This window comes from Pholis gunnellus (assembly GCF_910591455.1).
Source record: "Pholis gunnellus genome assembly, chromosome: 6".
Taxonomy (NCBI): domain Eukaryota; kingdom Metazoa; phylum Chordata; class Actinopteri; order Perciformes; family Pholidae; genus Pholis; species Pholis gunnellus.
In genome coordinates, this window is record NC_136532.1 from 962335 (window position 1) to 989853 (window position 27519).

General features: G+C 41.5%; 1 protein-coding gene across 1 annotated transcript in view; it reads right to left on the reverse strand.

The window, feature by feature from the left end:
- unc5db (unc-5 netrin receptor Db) overlaps positions 1–27519 on the reverse strand; it is a gene marked incomplete at its 3' end in the record, with an annotated part of 230712 nt that overhangs the window by 18438 nt on the left and 184755 nt on the right. Inside the window, exons 11-12 of the mRNA XM_079160869.1 lie at positions 23697–23781; positions 9540–9711 (exon numbers count right to left, since the gene is read on the reverse strand). Coding sequence (XP_079016995.1) covers positions 9540–9711; positions 23697–23781 — 257 coding nt within the window. The remainder of the gene's footprint in view (positions 1–9539; positions 9712–23696; positions 23782–27519) is intronic.

The window sequence follows — 27519 nt, forward strand, 5'->3', positions numbered from 1 at the left end:
ACTCTGCTTCCAGCACAGCTTGTTGTAAGTAGAGCTTTTATCCAATCAGATTTCACCCCAATGTTTCTAGGTAAGAATAGAGGCCCGATGCCCTCTAGGTAGACTTTGCAGATTAAAGTAAATGGGGACGATATTGTTGATTGTCATAGTCTTCAACCAATCAGATCTTTAGTTTGACATGTTGGGCGTATTCTTTGACGTGCCAGAGCTACCGAGGTAGTCTACAAGTACGTCAGCATTAACTTGCAGCTCAGCATTAACGTGCGGTGTGATTGGTCAGTGGGCTAGCATAGTTCAAGTTGAAAGATATGTAAGACGTTTTGACATTGACATGATATTTTTAGCGTTTTGCTTGGTGTAGATTCTTTTTTTTTTACCTAGCTTTGTTTTTTTAACACTCAATGGCTGAAGGAGGAGAAACGGATTTCTCAAAAAGGACATTTACAGAAAAACTGGACATCGTAAGAAAGGGTCAGCCAACCCCACAGCTAGCAGCCCTGACCCAGCCAGGAAAAGGATTTGCACGAACAGTATTGCTGGCTGACAGCGTCGGAGAAGCGTTGCACATCTTATGGCTAAGAATGCGTTTCATTTGCAATTGAGCATCTTGGTGTTTGGAGCTGTTTGGAGCTACGCTACGCTAACCTCAGGTGGCTAACCAAGGCAGCAATACGACACCATAGCACAGCAGGATACTTACAAGTTACGGTGCTTTTGAAAACTTTTGGAGAGACCCGAGTGGATCTACAACTCAACGAAAACGTTCACAGGAGGACCTCTGGCTGGAACTGAACCGCACCGATATTCTGTACAACCGCGTCATTAAACTCTTTATTAACAAAGAAAGGAGGATATACTTTGTCTTTAAGTGAACAGCAGCTTTGGTAAGTGAAGTGCTTTTGTGTTTTTACATCTGCAGTAGCGTTACTACTGTGTTCATTTGTCTATCGTGTCGTTTTTATGATATGGTTAATATTGTTCCCTCTGATAATATTTTGAATATATAATATTTTGAATATATAATATTTTAAATATATAATATTTGAATGGCTCGTGCTCTTCAGTGTGTGGTAGAATACGTCTTTTAGCGCCGCAGGTTTGCTGGATTGATTTGTCATGCTTTGTTGTCATATAAATATATGTGACTGATTCTTGTGAGTTTGTTCTTGTCATTGTGTCCTCAGGTCAAGTCCAGCCATGTTCAGACTGTTACATTCACTCATGCAGCTGCAACTTTTACGTTACGTTGATTTTGATTATATGCATTGTCCGTTAATGTCGAAGCATCCGGTCATCGCGGGGTTAGGGTCGGACATTTGATTCTCTGTTTGGGCTGTTGTTTTCTTTTACAAAGCACGAATTATGGTCTGGAGAAATGGGGATTGTGTGGCGATTGCTTTAGCCCTGTTTGAATCAGTAGGGAACAGCTACCTAAACACTGTGGGGAGAGTTTGTAGCTTGTTTGCTGCTGTTGTTTTCCTGCTAAGCTAGTTTAGCATAGCCTCCCAGAACACACGCGCCTCACCAGAGTACAATGTTTTGTTTCCGGGGTCAGAGTGTCTCTTACGTGGTGGGTTGCCAGTTTGAGCGAGGTCCACCGAAAATGATATTTCCCACAATTTAAGCTTCTGCTTTTTCCAAATGCATGAGTATTATTCAAACGTATTGTTCGGTTAATATAATAATATAATATCCGTAGCTGTGGCGTCATAATGAGGTTATTAGGAGGTGGTTCAACTGTAGTAGGACAGCACTGAAGGCCCAGGTATAAAATGCACGGCCCGCCACTGATGACGAGTAAGTCTTTTTTAAAGGAATACTTCATTCACAAAATGATCATTTGAGTATCAATAAATCACTGCGTTAAGTTAAAATTCTTGAACAAAACTGTTTTTCTTGCATGTTTCCACGTTGAACGAAGAATTAAAAAAACAAAGAAAAAACCTGATGAATTGAAGTAACAGGGCCGCAAAACTGCCTCAAAACATCCATTTAAATACCCTCATACAACTCGTGCAGTATAATGCAAGTCTCATTTAAAGTCGTGCTCAATACTTGCCAAACACATGCATCATCACTAAAACCTTACTATTTCAAACACTTCACAGGCGCCCTACTAGTGCTGACACGCATGGACACGTAGTGCACCTGCGCAAGCATGACTGTTTATGCAAAAGTGTTTTAAATAGTTTAAATCAGTGGTCCCCAAACTAAGGCCCGCGGGCCGGATACGGCCCGCCTCCAAATTTGGCCCGGCCCCCTGAACAATACCAGAGACGCATTATGATTTTTTTTCAGTCTGGGCACGCAAATCCTAGACTAGCCCCTGTCAAATAGAACAGAATAATGGCGAAAAGGTTAGGTAAGAGAAAAATCGATTCAGAATGCAGGGTATTTAACCTGCAGTGGTCAAACGATTAGTTTTTTGTTCAATGCAAAGAAAAGGCTGTTTGTCTCATCTGTCAAGAGGCGGTGGCGGTATTCAAAGAATACAATCTGTGCCAACACTATGAATCCCGTCACAAAGACAAGTATGATAACTTGCAAGGCCAAATGCGAGCAGACAAACTCTCAAAGCTAAAAAGTGGACTGTTAGCTCAGCAGAATACAATATAATATATTTCACAAATAGTGTTATTTATTTCCTGACTTTTCTTTCTGTGAAGATCCCGGAAAGGGTTATTAATATTTGGTTATGTGTGGCTTTCTGGAAAACAATAAATGTTTACATTTAGGCACCCCTGCGATCGTCACACTTTTTCTGTTACAAACTGACCCCGGCCCCCATCAGAGAAGGGAAAAGTTATGTGGCCCTCTCAGGAAAAAGTTTGGGGACCCCTGGTTTAAATAGTTAATAGGGTTTTAGTGAAGATGCATGTGTTTGGGAAGTAGTGAGCATAAGACTGGAAAAATGAGACTTGGATTATAGTTCACAAATTATGTGAGAGTTTGTAAACAGATATTTTTAAAATAGTTTTACTTTAGTTAAACACGGCCCCCATTTACTTCAATTCACCTCTTCAAGAGTTCAAGACACACAGTCAGTAATTGATGTCCAATTGATGGTCATTTTCTAGTATTCCTTTCACCAAAAGGTGAGGTTTTTTTTCCAGCAGAAGGATAATCCAGGCCAAGGAAGGCAAAGTGCACCAAGTTCACCTTCCAATCATGATCCGAACCCTCTCACAATATTGTCACGCAGTATGTTGCAAGCCCCATCCTTGCAGGCAGATAAAACCCATGAACTACACGTGATTATGCTATTTAATGAGGAGCCGTGTGACCAAACGGCATGCTAAAGCACAGCCTGAGGAGCAGTATTTATTCCCTCACAAATAGTCACAAGTTAACTGGCCGTATGGTACGTTACCAGCCATCACGTCCCGCAAGACTGCTTTAGAACACCGGCGTAACTGCCACATAGCTACAATTCTCTATAATCTATGGACTTACCTCATTATCCATGTGTTTTGCAGAGTTTTGCAAACGCCTTAATGCTCAATGAGATGCAACGTGAAGTTACCACGCGTGTTCAGTCACATCAACATCGGATGTCTGGGTTCTTTCTGTCAACACTTTATGTTTATGCATTTTATACTCATGCTTTAACCATCCTCATAAGCGCAGCTTAACTTACAGCAATATGGCACTGAATAACAATATACTGTGGCTGGGAGCACTGTGGGCAGTGTGTATTCTAACAGCAGCTGGAATAAGGGTATTTTAATGGCCCTGTGCATTTGCAGGTATTATGCATTGTCATAACCCTACGCTCTCTCTCTTTCTCTTTGGGTTAGCCCTCAATGGTAAGTCATTATTTACACTCTGAGGAGCTCTGCCCTCTTTTAATATTAGAGTGAAATATCTCAAAGCGACATGAATCGTGTATTCACTCACATCCCCCCTGGTCTCCTTCCTCATTCACAGCACTTGCACATCTTGAGAAATTGCCCTCTTAGACAGAATTTTTTTTTTATTTTGTCACATAATGGCAAACCTAGAATACTTATAAATTGCAAGATTAGGTAAACATGAGCTTGAACTCAAAAGAGGGGAGAGAAAATACACAAATTGACAAAGTGGTGACTCCTCGGTCAGCACACAAGATGTTGATCGGAAGAGCTCTCCACATCAATCTCTGACCCAACAAGGTCTCTCTTCTTACAAAGATGAACAAAAGAGGGAAGCGAGCAACTTCTGTTTCTGTATTTTGACATCCACTTACGCATCTCACGTCTGTGCATTAGTACCTATGGAGAAGGGCCGTGTTTATTGGGTTAGCCAGCTACAGGGCTTTTGGGATCAATCATAAACAACCCTGTCCCCTATAAAATTGCGTTTCCATACAACTAAACTCCGTTTTACAATTATGTATCAAGGGAAATATATCGTCTCCTGGATGATGGTGGCAGTTTTTAATAGGTGGGTAATGTTGGGAACTGGAAAAAAAAAAAAACGCAACAAAACTACTTGGTACTTTAGTAAAACATTATACTCTGCTTAAAATAAGCACACTTGTTACATTATTAAAGTTATAGACATAAAGTAGTCAAAGTCAATGATGACTATTGGTTTAACATAGAACATGAACAGCGGTATCCTGGGTGAAAGTCCTGTTTGTTTGATCGGCCTATCCACCCCGACGTCCTTCTTCTGTAGACTATGATTATTTGTGACACGTCAAAAACAAACGAAATGCAGCAGAAAATACGCTACCCTTCGAAATGTAATTGGAAATGCAGTCTTGTTGTATGGGAATGGATTTTTAAGAGACCGATTTTGCATCAGAACCCATCAGTTATTGGTCTGACAACAATTTATCCTCTGTGAAAAACGGCCAGTATTTTGGAAGTGGCAGCAGATATACGGATAAGGAATACCCAAGAAAGATTTCCTCTTCTATGTGTTATTGTTTACAGTCGGTTAAGCAACTTGAGATCGGGGAATGGCATTTTTGTAGGTGTTTTAGGTCCAGGCGACATTTCGACTGTTAGCTACTTGGAAACACTTCGGACAACCAATGATCATTGGTGAAACATATAGATAAGATGTTAACTACAATGGGAAATGGTCTTGCTACTGTATAATCATGTTTTGATAGCCAAACAAACAAGACCAAGTGAAGCTATGGCTATATGCTCCGAACATATACTCGAAAACACCAAAAAGAAGAGTGTCGGCTCCGAGCATCTATTCTGGTGAAAAAAAAGATAATTACAACCAGGTCTCTACTCTTAGTACAAGGGTACCAAACCCTTGTATGGTCCCTCAATCAGAAGATTGGCGGTTCGATCCCCACCTCCTCCTGTCCATGTCGATTTGTCCTTGGGCGAGACACTTAACCCCAAAGGCCATTCACCTTGCATGGTAGCCCCTGTTATCAGTGTATGAATGGATGTGACTGAATGACATGTAGTGGAGTGCTTTAAGTGTTCGGAAGACTCGAAAGGCAAGTACAAGTCCATTTACCATTGAAAGAAACTTTTCCATTAATTGAAGAACAAGGTCCATTACGTTGCATCTTTGTTTGGTTAAACAGGGGTGTAGAGGCTGCTGAAGCTCTTGAATATTCTTTATATCAGCCATTTCTATAGTTTAGAAAAACATAATTCAGGACAGAAGAAGATCAGGCTGTTCTTCCTCTAAATTACAAGCTCATATAAGCGCTGACAACGACCACAACAGCCAGGGGCAAAGCGGTGGTATTCATTATTCTGACCCATGCTCAGCTTGCCAAAACTTTACATCAGATTTACATTTACATTACCGCCTGATTGAATACTCTCTTCATGTTGCTGCTCAATAACATGAGCAGATAATGCAAAGCGACAGCGATTGGGCTTGTCATGCCTTTGGATTTGGGATTAAGCTCTCGGGACTTCATCCAGACCGGTAAAAACAATCTTCTTTGAGGGGGAGGGGGGAGAAAAAGCTGACATTGTTGGAACACATACACAGAAAGAGTTGGTAAAAATACAATGTCTCCTATTCAAAAGCATTAGAGTGAAGCTAACAAGAAGCGAGTTGAACTGCTTGCTTGTGGTTGGTGTTGATGGTGTGTGCGGATGTGTGAGTGTTGCTGTTTAAATGTGGGATGGGGGGGTTGGGAAATGTCCGTGGAGGCAAATGGAGAGTCGTGCCCAGCCAGAGAAACAATCTCCATGACTCTCCGCCTGATAGCCTCACATCTAAATTTAGCGTGCCATGTCTTTCCTGATCCACTAATCGATACTGCCCTTGTCTAACTGCCCCTTATACCTCACCCGTTGCCCCCGCCACCACTCCCCCACTGACTGACAGCAGCCATGCCTCTTCTTGCCCATTACATGCTGTAATTGTTTCTTTATTTTCCTCCTGCCAGACCGGCGGTGTTACCTTCATGGGGTCTTATGTCACCCTCTGAGCCCACAGAGAGCATGAGGCTGGATCAATGAGCAACCCCACAAAGCCCCAACAGTCCTTTATGGCTCACGCATAACTCACCTGACACATGGCACACACTCGCTAACAGGACCTTTTACCACATAAAGCACATATATTAAAGGTCAGCAAACAGAGGGAGATAACAGACTCAACAAACCGTGGCATCTAAGGTCAAGGAACAAGACTTGAACGTCCATGTTCAAAACTCACTGTCCTGCACTGAGTGACATCTGATACTGTGTGAAATAGTTAAAGAAAAAAAGGCAACATAAGGAAACTATGGCCGCGGTTACACTTTGTTTTCTGTGACTGAACGCGCCAGATTGTCTCCACATATGTGTGTCCACACTTTACACTTCAATGCAACCTGCTTGATCGGATAGGGATCGGATATATTTCTTACTTACTGAGATCCGAATTTAATAATAGAAAGGCATGGTAGTCAACGTTTTTGATTCCCTTTAAATTGTGCCTTGAATGAAACATATGATGTTTGTCAGTTTAAAAGATAATTTTAAATGGGATCAATTATTTCTCTCATGCTATTTTTTAATTTCAATTTATTTTTTACAGCCCCAAATCATGAATTTGCCTCAGAGGGCTTAACAATCTGTACAGCATATGATATCTTTTGTCCCTAACGATTGACAACCGTACATATTCTTTCCAAAATAAGGTCCCATGATGGTCCACCAGAAGGGACGGGACATCGCCTTTTAATGCGAGCCAGGCGACCTGAGCATGTGTTCTGGCTTACCGAACCCCAAGCGTACAGACATGACAGCTAATGCGTCCTGGCATAATCAAAAGTCGCTTTGAAAGACAATTGTAACCACGGCCTACGACAACATATCTTAGAGTTAAATGACCTTTAGCTGCCGTACTGGCATGGAGAAAATACTGTTAACAATGCTTAGTCCTGCTTGTATTCAGATGTATTAATATAGACTACTGGTGGCTTGTTTTACATGAGATACTCTATAAGACATATTCACACACCTATTGTGTAGAAATCAGCAAAATAAAAAAAATCTTATTTCTTAAGATTTTTATATTTGGTGGATTAAATTTCAGAAATGTACATACATTTTTATATTTCAAAAGTACACTCTAGACATCGTAGAAGAAGGTGTAATATGAATTGTAAGTCACTCATGAAATTACTAATTCAACTGAATAAAGTTAATAAAAGCTGCATTAATTCAGTTTTTGGCCACTTGGGGGTAGCAGAACAAGCATTGATATAATATGAGCAAAAAAGTTTTTTTAGCAAACTGGTCAATAAAAAATATACACATCAAGAAGATACGGAGGCGTGTTTTTATTTCCTCGCCAGCTCTTTGTTTAGAGCTGTTTTACATAAAATATGCTGCTGCTGGAAAAAAGTTGGATTGCAGTGAAATTTGTAGGCCAGAGCACCAAAACAACAAGCTAAAAGAGGCTGAAAAGCTCACTAGAGGTGAAGGGAACTACGGAATTGGGTGTTAAATCTTTTTAATCAATTCCTTTCATACTGCACATAGTCATATAAAAAAAATGAAATTAGGTTTACGGCAACATACGCATGCAGCAGGTTAACATATTTGCTGTGGTTTCAGTAGCTAATAAAGAAACGGATGGGTCTCAAAAGAAAGCATACAGGTAGGGCTGCAACTAACGATTATTTTAATAATCGATTAATCTGTCGATTATTTTTTCGATTAATCGATGAATCGGATAAAAAAACTTTCCAACCCTTTATTCAAAAACAGAACTGACAGTGCAAATTCACAGTGCAAAACATCTTCAGAAAATGCACAAACATCCCTGAGCTGTTAAAGTAATAATAAAAAATAAAAAAAATTGACTAATATCAGGAGTGGGGTTCAGCGGGTTACCCACGCCTCTCGGTGAAGGGTAGACACACGCTGATCCATCAGTGTGGCCGCGTGCAGCCCCGGACATCTCAGGGCATCACAGACCTGTTATTGCTCAATCTCGTGTGGCTGAACGCCACTCGTCCCTCTAAGAAGCTGGACGCCGACCGCACGGGGCCGCGTAACTAGTTAGCATGCCGGAGTCTCATTCGTTATCGGAATTAACCAGACAAACCGCTCCAACTAAGAACGGCCATGCACCACCACCCACAGAATGGAGAAAGAGCATCAAGCTGTCAATCCTTTCCGTGTCCGGGCCGGGTGAGGTTTACCCCGGCCGTCCCTCTTAATCATGGCCCCAGTTCAGAGAAAAACCCACAAAATAGAACCGGAGTCCTATTCCATTATTCCTAGCTGCGGTATTCAGGCGACCGGGCCTGCTTTGAACACTCAAACATCTCCGCGACTTATTGAGCGACGTAATAATCGCGCGACACAACGAATCGATAATGAAATTCATTGCCAACTCTTTTAATAATCGATTTTTATCGATTTTATCGATTCGTTGTTGCTACATACTGCTATCATTTATATGATATGGACACACTGGCAGCTTTTCGTTTGCTTTCAGATTTAGTTTGACATTGTAGGCGTGTAGGGTTGGTAGATCCAGGTGTTACAGCTACAGTTGCATTGAACAACACGCTATCTAGAGCCATGGAAACAACGGAGCAGTATGGCGGTCACATACAGTAAATGTTATTCCATTATCTTACCATCGTATCTCATGTAGAGTGAGACAGGTGGTCAGTGGGCTGAAAAGGATTTCATTTAAATACTGGTTAAATTAAAAACAGTGAGATACTGATATATATGGAGCTAGTGGATTTAACCAAGCCTTCAATATGGTCACCCTAGATGGTGACATCACAGCACGACCTCAACAGCACATATACTGTTTTTACTTTTAGGCTGTGACTGATATTTTAATGGTGTTTACTCTGTTTACAAAATCTGCACTTCAATGTCATTTATAATCTAGTCTTGAGGTGTAGCAGGCTTTGCACTACAATCTTAAACAGGGGAAACCCTGAGGTTCGGCTTGTTTACCCTGCCTTCCCTCCTGTGGACATTTAGCTCCAACAAAAAAAGAATAGAGCCATTGGGGGAAAAACACAATGGAGGGGAGCCATGTCTGAGCCGAACCAAGATCTTGACGGGGTGTACTGTACTTGACAGGCGTGGGCCCGCAGCTCTCACCTCCCATTTGCTGTCCTGGGTTTTCCTCTTGAGCTGGACGTTCCAGTTCTCTGAGTCCACCTCGGCACAGTGAGCGATGGTCATGGCCACCGGGGTGAAGAGGTCCAGGACCGGAGGGCCGTACGTCACCTCTGGGCCCAGGAGGATTTCACAGCCTTCCAGTGTTTGGACACTGAACACACCGTGACACACACACACACAGAGAATGAGACACATTGTAAAAGATACATAAAAAGAAGCTGGCAGCAGAATGTTAATGTTGAAATTGCAGGGCATCGCGTTTCCTGCACAGATGCAGTCTTAATGTTAGCATGTCTGCAATACATTAGTATACTGCAGGACTGAAAAACACTGAATGTGAAATGCTTAATGAATAGAGTACTTCTTTTTCTCACCAACATGATCCATAATCTGTGATAAAAAGAATTTATCACTCAAGAAAAGGTGGAACAGAACAGCCACCGTGTGCCTCGTGTTGTACATGGCGGCACCTTTCTCGCTGTAAGCACTGTTAAGATTGTGGCCACTGTTCTCCACTGACTTGACCATATTTAATTAATAAATACATTTATTAATTAAATTAAATCTCACCTTGCTTTCAGACAGCCCTTTCTGATGGGGAAGTCAATAACACAAACAAACCAACTCCCAGGTTCCGCGAGGTAAAATGATTTCTGTCAAAGGAGTAATGTGGCTTTGAAGACCGCATAGATAGAAGCTTCAGTCCCACGCCACAAAGGGCTCTGTGACGACCAGGTGAACCGGTACAAATATTGTAAATATAGCGTACACTTAAACTGACATCGGTCTTTTTAATGTGGCTAAAATAAGTTATGCTGCTGCCCCCGGCCACAGCAGTACATCGCTTTGCTCCAGCGGCGTGCTGAATGCTATCTACTTTAGGTAATACACTGACAATTGATGAGTACCTCATACAAATCCCTTTAATATCTCTGTTTTAGCTGCTGCTGCTACATAAACAACGGTGGACTCTTGCTCCTGGAATATACCAGAGTGCTACAGAGCCAGGCTGCAGGACTTCGTTCAGGTGAAAAAGTCACTGCGATCAGCCGGCATGCTGGAGTGAGCTCATTTAAAAAGTGGCTTATAACGAACAGTGGATTGCAAGTGGATGGTGGCCCCAGCAGCTGCGGTGGTTGGTTTTTAGAAAAAAGGGCAGGCAGGGTCGTGACAGAGGAGATCAATGCCTCCACAAAGCTTTCTAAGCTCACGTCAGATCAGAGATCTGAGTGTTGATTTGTTACCGTTTCCTCCTTTGAATGGGAAGTGATTTATAGTCGTCACAGAAGCAGCAGCTTCAACGTACAGCACGCTACACAATGCCTTTCAACAAACAGGTTGAGAATGAGGAAGAATGATAGTAGTAGCGAATTAGAGTTGGACTCAACACCTGCTGTATAAGAGCCTGCTTATTAAAGAACTATTCCAGTTCATTCCAACTTATTTTTGATCATCATTTCTATCAGTTTATCACTATGACAACAAGAAAGAAACATGAAAGACGGAAGGAAAATGATCCTCAGAAAGGTTGCAAACAGCTTAGTCAGATTATCTAAACCACCTTAGCACTGTGTGAAAAAACATAACCAAGAAACATATGAGGGGAGGTCCCAAAGCAGAGGGTTGTCCAGTGTTTGTATTTCATGTCTTGCATTTTGTCCTAAATAGCAAAACACTGACGTTTGATCAAGAAAGGTGTTATACACACATTGTTAACTCAAACTTTCCATCACTTTGGTTCGGACTGAAATTAATCACAAATGACTTTGAAGATCCTTTGATTGTTCCTGTCGTGCCACCAGCAGGTCAAAGATTGAACTTTTCCAGTGAAACATCTCTACCTCTACCCGACAGAGAGTCGATATTCATGGACTCGAAAGGATGAACCCTAATGACGATTCATTCACTTTTCTTCTATCACTACCATCTGGTAAAAAATGTCCAATACTTTAGTTTATAGATATAGATATAAATACCTGCAAAACTGATTCCCTTCAGCAGTACTTTGTGTTTATTTCTAAGTAGTAAATATTAGTAGGGCTTGTGGAGAATTTAAGAATTAAAAGCATTATTTAGTAGAATTTATAACATCCTTAGTGGTGAATAGAGGTGTCACAATAATAAAAGGTAAAATATGTTAGTCACAAAATATTTACTGAAGAATGAATTATGTTTGTTATATGTTTACATGAAGGATATTATATGTTACAGTATATTGACATATTGAATGTATTGAAATCATGAATGCATAAACGCTGGAGGATTTAAACACTGAAGAATAGCCATCAGGGAAAGTTAAGGAATTCAAGGCAAGGCTTTTCAGAGACATCAAAGGGGACATCAAAGGGGACACAGAGGTGCTGGACAAATGACCAACAAAGGAGGAGGAGAACCGGAGACAACTGAAGGGAAGCAGACTGCCATAAAACAACAGAGAGGACTCCTGGGTAACACCATGCGGCCGCAGGACAGAGGGCAGGTCAGAGGTGATGTCACAAGGAGCCAGCCATTGAGATGAGCAGTGGATCGATGAAGGAGGCGTCAGAGCGATTGGAAGCCAATCACTGACCCCAGAAGACGGCCTTTGTGTTTTACGACAGATTTCGGACACTTTCCGACCATCAAAGGACATAAAAGGACTGTTTGCGAGGACGTGCGGCAGGCCATGGTAGTTCACTTTGCAGGACCCGGCTAGGTCGGGCCTGTGAGTGGAGTTGCACGTGGTCTCTGCTCTCGAGATGCATACTATCGATAGTGTATTATAGATTGTAATTGTCATCATCAGTTTACAGTTGTCATCGTTTAATTAAATACTGTTTTGAATTTGGACCGGATCGAGTTACTTTTTGATGCGCCTGCGCAGAAAGAAGTAAACACAGCAGCGGCCTTGCGACTCCTCCAGTAGCTTCAGCCTCAACAGGCTGAACTGAATAGTTCATGACATTCAAACCATTTACATTTGTATTCTAAAAGCAACATTTGAATACTGCACAGCTTCTTTTCTTTTTGTTTTGCACATCTAGTCGTTCTAGTTAAACTCTATATTTCAGCACAGTTGCAGATAGAGATTAGGCTGCACCAAGGCGCCATTGCTAAAATTTCACAAGATCATTAAATATCCTCTGCTCTCGTGTTTCACCAGCCTCTCAATCACACAGAGCGGAGCAGAGGAGAAGGTGAAACAGGCTTGTAGTGAACAGTATTAAACTATTTGTAGAATTAGTCCAGCGTGTCCATTGGTTCCAGTGGTGGCTGGGTCACGTGATAAAAACGGTGTGGTGTAAAGTCCAAAAGTACAAATATTTTCAAAACAATTCCTAACATGTTTTTATCTAACAAAATATTCTGCTTCACTCCATGTTGCCGTTTAGGACTTTCAAAAACAGCTTCTTCACTGAGGTCAGAAAGAGTTTGCTCTCCCGCTTGCCGCACACAAAGGGGGGCACTCACTGACGAGTTACGTTCATTACAGACTAGCTACTATGCCATTTTTTCCGATTAATCACTTCATTTAAATTGAGGATTTGAAAACATTTTTTAGGGTGATGACGTCATAATATATGACGACAGACATTTAAAGCTGCATTCAAAAAGCTGAATAGAAGCTTTGAACGTTAAAAAAATGTCTACAGCCCTAACGTCGGCACACACTTTGAACACTGCTGTAGCCATGTGCATCCTCAGAGAACAGATAGCGTGGCCGTGGAGTCTGAATCTTGTCTTACAACGTGTCAATTTCAGCTTGAAAGAAGTGAGCACACCCTACATGTCGGCAAATGTTTGAGTTAGTGGGTCTCGAAACTTAAAACAGACAGTTGTGGTGAAAACATTACCTTTCGCATTTGTTTTCTCTTTCAATGAGTTTGGCTAAATTTGGAAGTTGTTTTATAACTTGTCTAAATGTCTGACTGCTTGTCTTTCTTGTATTTAGTGACTGTGGCTCAGTGGTGGAGCAGGTCGTCCTTCAGTCAGAGGATCAGCAGTTCGATGTGTCCTTGGGCAAGACACTTAAGCCCATGAATGTCTCCCTGCGGTTTATGAATGTCCTGATGCATGGTAGCCCCTGCCATTAGTGTATGAATGGGTGAATGACATGTTGTGTGTTAAAGTGCTTTCAGTGGTCGGAAGTCTAGAAAAGCGCTGTTCAAGTACAAGTCCATTTACCCTTTACCACATTCCCAGATCTAAGCATTTAATAAAAATACATCAATATTAATCATTGCAAATGTTGGCCACAACTATAATTACCAGAATTATCCTTCATATTTTATAAATGCCACCGTCCACATTCTCAATGCCTAATTAAAGCATTTCCACATCTACTTCTTTCTCATTCTCTAACTCATTTCATTCTCTGGTGCTCAGAGATTGCTCATTACTTTTGTGTGAAGAAAGAGTGATGGAGTCACATCACGTCGCTGTCCACCTATACATCACGACATAAGTACCATGGTGGTTTCCCACTGAGCCACACACAGCCATGCTACAAATGTATCCTCTCACTGTGCTGCTTTTGGATAAAATCATCCCTTTTAATGTGACCTCATACATATCTTACAAAAAAATATTTTTCGCGTTCTCCTACGAATGTCCAGCAACACGAGCGATCGGTGTGCCCGAGTAGCCCCTGCAGTGCAGAATCAGTACATGCAAGAAAACGACTTTGTTTAGGAAAAGATCGTAGTTTGGGTTAAAATAAGTACATTTATGACGTAAAATATGTACACTTGTTACGTATCATGTGTATGTGGCGTTAGAGAAGTATGTAAGTTACATGACAAAAGTAAAAAAAGTTAAAGTTACGTTCATTAAAATAAGTCAACATGGACTTTTAGTTTTACGCGTAACACGAACAGCCTGTTTTAGTTTTTTCTCTTTGTCGCTCTTTATGCTACGCTGACCTTCTTCCTTGCTCACGACTACGCGGGTTCCACGAGTTATCATGCGTTACTGTTTTTAGGTAAACGTACAAACAGCGAATGAGAACAGCCTGCTTTAAATGGCAAATGATACACCACAGACCTGATTGTATACTTGCAATGCAATGACACTCTCTGAACCGTTTAGAAAATGCTACTCTAACTTTATTTATTCCTTCTGTTAGCCCAGGGGTCGACAACCCTCTTCAGCCCCCTCTGTTGTGGCTACATCCACACTAATACGATCTCCGTCCACATGCTGTTTCAGCATCGTTTTTGAGATGATCTCCGTCCAGACTAAAACGCCTGAAAATGAATATCACGTGACTATTCACGTACACTGGGCAGGAGGGTGGGTGCCGGTGTAAACAGGAAGTAGATTGGTTGCTCAAAGCCGCTAACGTGACTTCAGACGGCCGCTCCGTAGGTCTGATAAAGCTGCTAGACATGCCGCTCACTAGTCGCTCCAATAACAGCTGCTTCCTCCGCAGAAACACTGAATTTAAGCTGCTAGTAAAGACAACAAGGTCAGCAATACCTGTAATGAGTTGTCCATGTTGAACTAGCCTGGTAGTCGATCGGTAATCAATGCTGTTGTTATTTGTGATCTTCCGGGAAAGAGTCACGTGATAGGGGCGTGACGAATCAGGGAAGGACACGTCGTGACTACTAAGAACCAATCAAGTACCGAACGAGGGTGCTACATCATCGTTTCTAAACTTATGTGTTTACGATCGTCCACACAAAGAGGTAACCCCGGAGCTTTCAAACTCCTCCATTTTCGGTGCTGAAAACTCCGGCGTAGTGTGGACGCTCAATGTAAACGTAGCAAAACATATGCGTTTTAAAATGGAAACAGAGTAGTGTGGACATGGCCTCAGGCTTTGACAAAAAACAACATGGAAATAAATAACGGTTCTTTTTAATTTATTTTTTGCCCAGTGGACAATCTTTCAAAGGGAACACCTCTTATCTTGGAGTTTGAGGTGATACTGTGTCACTGAAAATAAAAAATGTTTTAATATTTTGTCAACTAAAATGTGCGTCGCCTCCTATGTCGCTGTCAAGCGCCTTTCCCTGTAGCTGGCTAATCATGTTTGCAGACCCCCACCCTCGGTAAACTATCAATGGATTAATCCAAAAAAAGAAAAGTCACGGAGGAAAATAGAGAGTTTAATTCTGCGTGGACGTATTCATTTGCTTTCACTGCGAACGATGCTGGCTTACCTGTATGCTTGATATGTGGAGAGAAATTAGCACACAACAAAAAAGGTAATGTTGAAAGATGCTTCCAGAACAAACAGTATCACGCTGGAGATGAAAGAGCGATTTCTCAACTGCTGCAGCAAACTGAGAACGTTTTTCCTCCTCTTCATAAGAGTTTGATATTATTATAACAGGTAAAATAGCAATGAAATGTCAAGAATTGTCTTTATTCTTGTTCTATAATTTCATAAATACACAAACTATAGTTTTGTATATATAATATAAATATAAAACTTCATAAGCTGTGATATCAAATAGCTTTTGTGGCTCCAGACAAATTTTATTTGGTGGAAAATAGGGCGAAATGGCTCTTTGGATAGTAAAGGTTGCCGACCCCTGTGTTAGCCCAACTCCTCAAAAAGTGTTTTCTTTTTCATAAAGAGACATGTTAAGTAAGCATCTGGACTGTTACAATAGCATATCTGAATTAAATGCTGCTTCATGGTAAATGCTCTTTCTGGCTGCTCCACTACCACGACTCCAGACTTCCAAAGTGCTGCCTCAACATTTGACCCATCTCATTGCACACTCACCCTGAGCTCACAGTCGCTTTTTCTGTTATGTCAACAGCAAAACCCCTTCTCCGGACTGGTCCGGAGGGAGCACTCGATCCCTCAGCCAACAGCGCTGAGCCTGATCACACACTAAATGCAAAGTGCAGGCAAGGAGCAGATTACCTCCTCCTTAACTAGCCCGCAACTCAGGCCCAAGAGTCGGGCAGCAACCTTAAAGAAGCGTCTGAAGCCGGCGGACTCTCTCAATTCCACTTGTCATCACGGCGAAGGGCTCTGCGCTGCAGCTTCTGAACTGCATTATTTAAAGTGAGCAATGACTCACTCCCTCGGAGACCCAGGGAGCCGTGCCAAGTGGCAGATTGGGCCAGCGGAGAGGAGGCGGCGGGCTTAATAAATGCACACATTAGCACGCTCCATTAGCTTCGCCTTTATTTGCTTGTAGTCTCCCACCTGCTTGTCCCACTGTGCTTTTGTCCATTTTTAAGTTGACGCGGACACCTTATGTGGCGCACGGATACATTAATCAAACAGGCATCTAGAGGTGAGGCTCCGTACATCGCTCCAAATATCTCGCAGAGGCATGCACTTTCAGTTCTCCTGCTTCGATCATTCACAACATCTATCTTCTGCTACCGTCTCCTTTCAACTGCAAGGCATTCATCACAACGACTTCAGTAATCAAGGACTGACAAAGTTAAACACTGTAAAACTTTAACGACACCTTAAGCTAATCACCGATCTGTTTAAAAACAGCATCACAGTGCTCTGTGCCTTGATTTATAATGACTATTGGGCCAACTTTGACTTCATCTGTAATCCCAGACCGTGGCCCTCTGTAGCCCCACTTGACTGGGCATATGAGTGTAAGCAACACGGTTAATCACTTGAAATAAGTCATTATGCTATTTGGTCACTTATCATTGAGAGGGCGATTCTAAATCTAAAGCCTTATTGTGTATTTGTCTTGCTTTTGTACTAAACACATTGCTTCTTAAATCATATCCAAAACAACCATGAAATATAATGTTTGGGCCACATTTACTACCACCACTACTGCTATTAATATTGATCATACCAATATGCCAGTTTTGCCATGAACACTACATTATGGCGAATTTCAGTGTCTTGAGCTCTAAAAGGTGCAATGTGTAAGATATGGCCAGAACTTTAATCTAAAACATGATGAAATGAACTTTATCTTCAACCGGACGTGAAGAGGTCACAGTGTCGACGTTGTGTCAAAGACGTCTATGTTTTGTGTTGCAGAGATATCTCCTGAGATGAGCGTGCTAACCAGCTAGCCCCACTCCGTCCCGTGTTGTAACACCATTTGTACCTCGATCGGCGATAGTGAGTCACTGTAGCGTCCAGCCTGTCCTCAGTCCAACATGAGAGGACGAAGTAGTAGAGCTGCACTGAGGGCTTGTCAATTCATAAAATATAATTTTATTTGTATAGCCCAATATCACAAATAGCAAATTTGCCTCAGGGGGCTTTACAATCTGTACAACATACGACATCCTCTGTCCCAGGACCCTCACATCGGATGAGGGAAAAGGGGAGGGATCCCTCTCACAGGATGGGCAGACGTGCAACAGATGTCATGTGTACAGAATAATCAACATAATAAAATTACAACATCCACATGATAGAAATGATACATAAAAGGACAGCAGTAAAAGCAGTAGTAGCACCAATAATAGCAGAATCATAGCCCCCCGTTTGTTTGGAACAGGTGTCCAGATCTTACACGTCGCACCTTCAACTGCTGTTTCAGAGGCTCGTGCATCCCGATGTACTCTATACTCAGCTTGTCAGTACAACGTATCAGGCTCATAGTTATTGGTTATGAGTCCATCAACGGAACCTGAATGCCTAGCAGTCAATTGTTCACTCTCCAAAGTCTGATATTCTTGTTTTGATGAAGTCAATAAAGGACTGGTGTGTTTGTGTGTGTGTGTGTGTGTGTGTGTGTGGATGGATGTTAGCTGAGTCATGGGTCTTTTTCAACAGCAAATGGAAAAGATGATGGCCATACTGAAAATCAATGTCCACTTTAATCCCCATCCCTTTAAAACAAACTTTATATTTTCAAAGTTTGTATTGCACTGAAAATAAAGCAGTAAAATCCTTTAAACATGTCATTAATACAGGTCTTACTTTGAAGACGTGCTTGATTTATTGGTGGGGCCTTAGGGATTGCAATGCCAATCGATGTTGGGCAGTCTGCCCTTCTATTTACACTTTATTCAACACAAGATATCTCAACAACTTTCAAGATTTCTATGAAATTTGCTGCTTATATTCATGGTTCTCGGAGGATGATGTAATGATCCCTCGGTTTTTCCTCCAACACCACTATTGGGCCAAAGTTTGCTCATATACAAAATCTAACAGGCAGAATATATCAAATCTAATAAGCAAATTCATTCTTCTTCTCAATTCTGGATGTTCTATGAGCTGTTCTCTAGTGGCCCAATCAGTCCAAAATGTAAACTTGCCATTACAAATCAAAAGATGCTGTTTGAATTTCCATGATGTGATTATTTCTACTAGTACAGCAAAATATTAGAATCTAATTAGCCATGAGAAACAGCTACATTCATGTGTTTTCTGCTTCTTGTGTGGATCAGTCAGAGATATATGTTTGTTGTTCACATAAAACATGTTGAATGGTTGATATTTATGACTTCAAGAGAAACATCTATAAATACCAAATTTGCCTAAATACAGTTGTATGCATGAAATGTATCTATTCTACCATAGAATCTCAAGTAGAAACTGGTATTAAAACAAACAACAGTGGAGTGCATTACTTATTTTCTTACTTGTTTTCTTTCTTTACTGTTCATATTTCTGTTGGATGAAAAACTTTTTTAAAGATCTTCAATTTGCGCTTCAAAACAACCTGAGCGGTGACGCCGAAAACTCTAGAAACGTTTTTGCACTTGGCTGAGGTAAGTGAAGCGCGCGACTTCAACGGCAGAAGTGCTGCTGTGATGAGAGGAACCTGCATCACACAAGCCACACACAGCAGCAGGCAGGCAAAGGCCTCTGTCCTCACGTTAGTGTACATGGGTAGAGGAAGTCATTTCAGATCGAGATGGATCTCAGTTTGAACTCCGTCAGCTATTATTTTCAAAAGTTTAATGTCACCTTGGTGAGGACAGAGAATTGAGTGCTCTGGACCGAAACCACGAGTGACATGTCCATGCGTGTGGATCTGTGGACCGTGAGAGCTGGTCGCTTCAAGCAGGAGCTGCTACGGCTCTCCATCCAGAAAAAACCCAGATCAGCCACTCTGCTGAGCTGAGAGTCTGACTAGAGGGCCGAGCACATCCAAGCAGGACGCCATGTCACACCCATACGTGCTGGTGCACTTCTACCGACAACCATGTATACTAGATTATCGTCTTAACTCTCAAACTCTAGAGGACAGATTCTGCAAAGCGTTTGTGTATTCTGAGTTTTTCTTTGTCTGTTTTGTACAATACAACTGAACCGGCAACGTCTGGACCACAACAAATAAGCAGCACTATGTCCCAAATGGTCACCTCTTACATAAAGCACACATATGGAAACTAGTTTCATCATTAAAAGCTCTTTTCCGACCAGGACAAAGCTGTTTCTGCCTCAATAGATTGAGGGATTTATCTCCCAATACAAAGCACCCCATAAAACCTCGGAGGCAGAAGGGAATATGTCTGACCTAAGCAAAACTGTGCCTTCAAAAGATTTAGATGAGCCTCTGAAAAGCTCCAAGAACACATCTTTAAAAAAAAAGAAAAAGAAGGAGGAGTAGGTTGGACAGGGTTTGGGGGCTTGGACGCTGCAGCGGTTTTCTCGCCGTGTCCTCCGGCCCTCCAGGGTGCAGACAGTGATTGACAGCTGGCTGAGATGACAAGCACAACAGCCCACAGGGAGAAATATAGGAGTCTAAAATAAGCATCCCCCAGCTCACACCGAGCGGCGGAAAGAAAGAAAGAAAAACACTTGAAAAGCTCATCTGTGGTCAGAACCACATACTGTCAGGTTGAAGCCTGAAATATTTTGAAGTGTTTCAAAGGTGGATAAACCAGCGGGAGGCTTTGTGCTGGCAGGTGAGAATGTATAACAGGAGATGAAGGCAGCTCGGGATCCTCTTGTAAAGATTTATAGAGGCGTCATGGATTACACACGCACTATACATTTCAACAACGCTGCCCTGTAGAGGATTTGCTGCAAAAAAGCCAGTGATTCATGGGTTCTATATAACATATTGTAACCCTATAGAGAACAAAGTGAAGCTGCATTCTTTGAGATCAGTAAAAAAATTAGACTGAGTGCCTTTAAAATTTGACACGCATAGCTCACTCGATCCGGCATCTTAGTATTTAAATCTTTATTATTTAAACCCAGTTTCCGACGCAAATGTGTGTGCAGTTTGTGGGGTCTCCTGTGTCCGCGGGACTTTGTTCAAGCGGAGCAGTGTGAATAACTGGAAAGCCCTTGTGGCTCTCCGTGGGGAGGTGCCCCCCCCCCCCCCCCCCCCCCCCTCGGAGAGACGCTCAGTCCATCCGAGGGTCGTTACCTAGCTGTGATCGGAATACATAATGCGCGAGCTGCAAAGATGAAAGGCCTCAGGAGACGTCTGCGCCTTCGATTCTGCCGCCGCCGTCCGTCGGCGCACCACTCTTCATTCATCACTGCACTCATCCTCGTTTAAACGAGCTTCCCGGGTCGTGACTCTCTCCCAGAGTGTCTCGTTGTTGACACCGAGTGGAGTACATAACTACATATTGACTCTCCGCAGAGTAGTGGGGACAAAAAGAAAAGAGATTGGAGGTTTGACTTTGGATCCTACGAGTCGGTTGGTTAAATGAAGGACTCAATTACAACTTTCCACAAACCCCCTTCCTCACAGGGGAGCACAGCGTGAACTTGTGTTTATCCCCAGCAGCTGGGACATCAAAGCCCAGATTACCACCTGTGGAGGGGCTTCTGGGAAAGAACACCAGTAGCATGGCACCAAGAGGACTGGTCAGGACAGGAAGTGGGAGAGAGGCTGCGTCTGTCACACAGCCTGACAGTAAACACACAGAGAGGCGGGGAAGGCCACGAGGAGGGTCTCACCTCTGTATGTCTGACTGCACTACTGCCCACTAATACATCTATTAGTCTATTTTACGCACGACTGCATTGAAAAAGCCCATAGTTATGGTTCTTTACCAATATGTTAGTGCTACAACTACAACCACTGTCGAGGCCGCGTCGGGCAAGTTCCGTCCCACCTCCAGTTCTCGGCACTTCCTGTGTGTCTTCATGGAAAACACTATTTCCTAACAAGCATTGCACTTGATGGATTTCTGTCATTTATAAAAGGCAATTGTGCATTTTTGACTGGAACCCTAAAAAGCGGGAGCCCGCCAAAGTCTGCCACTGACTGAGTAGGTGGGTGAGTGATGTAATTACACCATCGTTATTGCACTTTCAAATGAATATGCGCCACAGTGTTTCCGCTGGTAACGTCCTTGCCACCAGAGCGAAGAAAAAAAGATGACTAAAGAAAACTAGGCTAAACATTCTACGATTAATCAAATGGAACATAGAAAGACTTTGAGGTCATTATTCGTCTTTTTCCTGTTCTTTGATGTTTAATATCGGCAGCTGGCGTTCATGAACATGTGTCTCTGAACGCCGTCTTGCACTGCGACTACAACGCCAGTGTGCATCTGTTTACACCGGTAAAATGTAAGGAAATAAATCTTTTTGAGACTTAAATAACTTTTCTTCCCACTTCATCTTATACAAAAGTTTAAACAGACACCTGTTGAACATGGCATTAGTTCATTACAATACATCTGAGAACATAAAGGCTACAAATAGGCCTCCTGATCAAAGCAACTCATTTCAATTAGGAAGTAAAATAATCAAAATAAATTATATAAAAGGAACAGTATATCTACTAAAAGTGTTGAAGTGTGTGGGAGGGGATTACTTCAAATACAATTATTTGTTTAATTCATTTTTAAAAAAGGGGATCTACCTTTTTGTAATTGTTTACAATACATTTAATTAATCAGTATTTGTGGTCATATTCTTAGTATCAAACATGAGCTTAACAATGTAATGTCATATACTATTTCAGTATAGGAACAAACATTACTGGGACAAATACAGAAACTTGCTGAGGAATATTTAATACCACTGACAGTCCCTGTAATGCAAATTTGCGTTTTGCTTTACCCGCTGGAGTTTGATCGCGTGATCATTTATGTTTAATCGAGCCACACGTCAGCTGGTTTATTACAGCTGTATGAATCCAAAATAAACTATTTTGCTGTGATTTTATTGCAATACACAAATATAAGAGATGCCCAAATAACTACACAATGATGCCGATTTGTAAAAAGTCTGAATTCATGTTTTGTCAGGTCCATCTGTTGGACGACAAACTGAGAACCTTTTAAAATACTGGTTTTCTCAATGAAGCTCGGATCGATCTGTACTCGGCTTTGCTAACGTTGTAGCTGCTCCATTAAAAATCCTTAAAATAACGTCATCTAGTCATGAATACGGCAGCATCGTTATTGTTAAGGTTTATACCCATAAACCTTATACTCTCTGCACAAATGTGAGATATCGTAGTGCTCTGAGTGCACACCTATGGCTACAATATTTATTTCCTCAATTTCTGATTCCGTCCGGCACGATTTTGCAGCTACTCGCCTGCCTTTTGCATTGGCTTTGTATGTAAGAACGTTGAGCAAAAAATTTGTTTCGCATTAGGTGTGAACACAGCACAACAGTTTTTACCACAATTTAGCTCACTGACCAAACAGTACCTAGGACGGCACATCATTTTGAGCCAGGAAAGATCCTGACACCATTCTGCAGCTGTTAATATCACAACAGCATCAAATGTGGATTAATCCGCTACTGAAAGTAGTCCTCAACAAAATACTATTTCCATCTGTTGAGCAACGTTTGCTAGAATCTGCAGTGTCCAGCTGTTTTGGGAAATGACCTTTTATCAAAAGGATATGCGAGTTGTTTGTAAAGTCTTCAATAGGAACCAATGAGCTCAGAGTAAGTATTGAGAGATGGCCGAACACATTTTTGGGTAAGCGTTCTCATAATCTTTGCAGGTTTGTCTTTTGCGAGTGACATCCACACACATTTACAATTTCAGATCTTTTGTTTGCGTGTGACAGCATTAAACTTGAAACTTTATAACCTGCATCAGCAAGACAACTAAGTGTCGAGAGGTCCTATTGAGCGCCGACTGACTAAACGCTGCGGCCGTAATGAAAGTACCAAAGGACTGTAAATAATTAGAGGGAAACAGGACAGTGAGGACGGGGGATGGAGAGTCAGGCGAGATGGATGATAAGATAGCGGGAGACTGACAGACGGATAGATGCTCGAAATGATATTTGGGTAAACTCTGGCCTCACCTTGCCTCTCCCTGATTGATCACCATGTGCATCTCCCAGGACATATTTTCAGCCACGGCTCCATGAGGCACCAGCAGGCTGACCCCTGGAAAAACACACAGAAATGTGTCAACAGCAACAACTCCAACAGCCTGACAGTGGAGGTGAAAATAAGGGCTCACAGCATGTCCTACACGCAGGGGTTATGACAATATTCATGAGAGCTTCTTTTTACTGGAATGAACCGTAACATGTAAAACAATAAAGTGAATCAAACTCAATGTGAATTTTCGGCAGTGGGATTTTAAAAATGAAACACTTATCTTAGTACATGCAAACACTAATCATCATAAATGTATCACAAAGTGAAGGAGGATGTATTTATTAGTTTGCTGTAGCAGCAGGTGTAAGATCATTTTTATTGTGCATGGCCATTAGCATCGGGATTCTGTCTGCCCATTGTTCCTTCAAAATAAAAGTCTAAATAAATACAGATTGTTGTTATGATGTCTAAAACCTGTTACTATTATAAATATATACATTCATGTGAGAGAATATTAAAGACCTAAGATGAAACTGATTGAAGGGCGGGACCCAGAGAAAAAAGTCTCAATTACAATCTGCTACTTCAGCACCATGGATTCATCAACACACAGCACAGTTAGGCCAAAGATTAAGGTTTGGTAAGTTCAGGCACAAAGACTCTTGGGGAAATATCCGTTGTCATGGGTCAAAACATTGACTGTCTGTTGTCCGTGAACAGCAGCCTCCCATGTCAATGTCCCAAACATGCAGAGCACAGATATATTTGACTTTACTCCATCACTACAGAGGGTTGTCTGGAACAACACCACATGGTCTCTTAAACCCTGTATGCTCAGAAGCTAAAGTTTAAACTCCACCTGTGATTTAATCTAAAGCCAGTTGTTGTGTCCTGTAGAAAAACCACATAGAGTTCAGCATGATAACACACCAGCATTCAAAGTGCCCAGATCTCAAAATGGATCCAATTAATGCCAATGGAATCGCTGCCGTTAGTGGATTCAATCATGAAGGCAAGTCAAAGTGTGTCTTTGTGCTCTTGACTGTGTTGCACCGTTCACTTTTAATGAGGAATGTTGAGAGGACAATTCTGAGACAGGAGTTGATGGAACAAATACACAGTTTTGAGCAAACTGAGTGAACTTTTAAAACTTTTTTCATTACGTATACTCTAAGCTATTTTTACTTGCACTTTACATCTTATTCTGTCACATTTTATTCTTGTTCAAATTAGCTTAAAGATTTCTCTCTGTTTTAGTCAGATGTTGTCTTCATGTCTATTGTAAAGCACGTTCAACTACCCGTTCATACAAAACTAAAGTTGTTGTCACTATCTTATCACTGTCTATTTTGTTAAAAAATCCTCAGCACCCTTTATCTTTTAGTTTGGGTAAATGTTCTAATCATTGTCAGAGATGAGGTGGAAATATACAGTGTAGGACATTTTCCCCTCTCTCTTGTTTTGTTTTTCCCTTCTTCTTTTTCCAGTCTCTCGAGATATAGAATGCCATCTTGCATTTATTCATGAGGACACAGAAATTAGGTAAATAATAAATTGATATCCCCAATGGTTTCCAACATAAATATATCTGCATGATGTGTTGTCTAATTATGACATCGCACAGGCTCCTATTGGTTCGTAGCACATACGTACTGTTGGTAGCAGGTCTAAAGAGAGTCTCTGGCCTGCTGAATTTGACTCACTGCAGGGAAGTTTTTCCCACAGACTGACCTCATATATTATATATTATATTTCAATCAGGAGAGACTTGTTTTATAGTTTAACAATGATTTATTACACATGCAAATATGAAAAGTGCAAAGTCTTTGGCGATTGGACTCCATCATGAGGTACTATCACCGAGGGTAGGGATACTGCGGTCCAATAGGCCTAAACCCCCCTGGAGTCCAGACACTGGTGGTGGTGGTGAAGGGAGTTGCACCAATCTGATGAATCAGGAGCATGAATGTGATGCTGACTGGAGGTGACTGGGGTGGAGGAGGGTCGCGTCTGCTTAGCTGAAATGACAACTGACAGCAGCAGAGAGAACACTTTTAAAGTTGACCGCACAGATATGATTGGCTTAAGGAAACTGTGCCGCATCTGGTTGGATAGTTAAAAGTGCACGCCCCCAATCAGCTGATAGAGTAATTACAAGGAGAGGAGAGACAGAGATTACCCGTTAGTGTCTTCCTGACTGAACTTGCGCTTGAGCTCCATATATATTATAGACTGCGGCAGGAATGAGTCCTCACACAGAGAAATGAGTCAGCATGTTTGCACTTCAGGTTCCCTCGTCTCGAAATCAATGAATGGGTTTTTTGGTTAGATGCCTGAAATAAGGTCCTAAAATACAGTAATGTTTGGTTCCACAATAGGAAAATAGGTCAGTAAATATCCCAAAAGGCCATTTCTAACATGTGGCTAAAAGGTCTCATATACGTTTGTTTGCCACAGAGCTTATTTTCCCCAATAATCCCAAAAGCCAATGGAGAGATCCCATTTCGGGGTTTAGGGACATATTAGTCACAGCAATTATTTTCACTGAAATTATGGTACTTCTGGGACTTGAATCTATCAGACAAAATCTGAAATAGACGAAGAACTAAACCCAGTCATCCAGTCAAGGTTCACCTCACCAGCCTGAAGAGGCATAAAGAGGCACATGAATCAATATTTGAATATTTGAATAGTAAAAACGTTTGTCTGAATTAGACACTGTCTGAAGAAATCTTTCCATTCCTTCGGAATCGCTACACTTTTGATTATGCAACACCTTTCAAGAAGCAAGGAGAGAGTTCTGCAGAGCAGCACTGCCCTACCTCTGTGTGACTGGAGAGGAGATGAGAGACAAAATAAAAAGGTTCAGAGAAGAAGAGTGGGAGATGACAGATAAAGATGTTTTTTTTGTTTTGCAGCTCTATGTAAAAATAATATTTTGTAAGACCTCATTCATCTCTTGAATGTGCCTTTCAAGCAGTTTGTTTGCATGAAATAGCTATTCTGTGTTTGGTGCTGGTGGAGGCTGAGATGAGAGAACTGACAGATGTGAAGCTTGTCAGATACAGCTGGATTTATTGTGCTGTGTTAAAAGTCTTGCACTATTTAACCCTCTGAGTGAGACACCACTGTCGTTAAGAGGCTAAATGAGCTGAGTATTAATTGAGGGTGACGATACTGGCATCATATGAAGCTAGACGACCGGCCACGTCATAGTAGCTTGTCTGGAAGCTTAGTCTAATGACTACTTGTGACCCCTTAACACAGGTTTTATGTAGTATTTAAATGTAGTATGAGGGACTTTCCCTTCTCAGAAGTTTAATTTGAATCTTTTTTTGTGATGAGAATGTACATAACTCCAATATTTTAAAACAAAATTAACCGTCCCATTAATTATCACAGGACCCCTTCACTTTATTTTGAAACCTTTTCAAAAGTTCCAAAAACTGACAAAGACTTGTTGACTTGTAGCACATCTGAAATGGCTCGCGTGCTGTACGTGTTGTGAAAGTGATGAAGATATTTTCTTTATGTGTGCTTTTATTTTGTTCTCTGTGCTTTCTTCATCTATTCTCACCTAGGGACCACTTCTTTTGTAGAAAAGTTCAAATGTTTAAAGTGTGGTCTCAGGATGTTGTTTCTAGAGAAAGATGTTGCTGCTAAAATCTTTTAATGACGTTTTCTGAATTCAATCCATTAAATATTTACATCTCCATTGTCTTGGGATGGAGGCAGATATCTCAAAACCTATTGAAGTAAAACAATCTCCACGAGGTGAGTGAGGAAATATGCATTTCTATA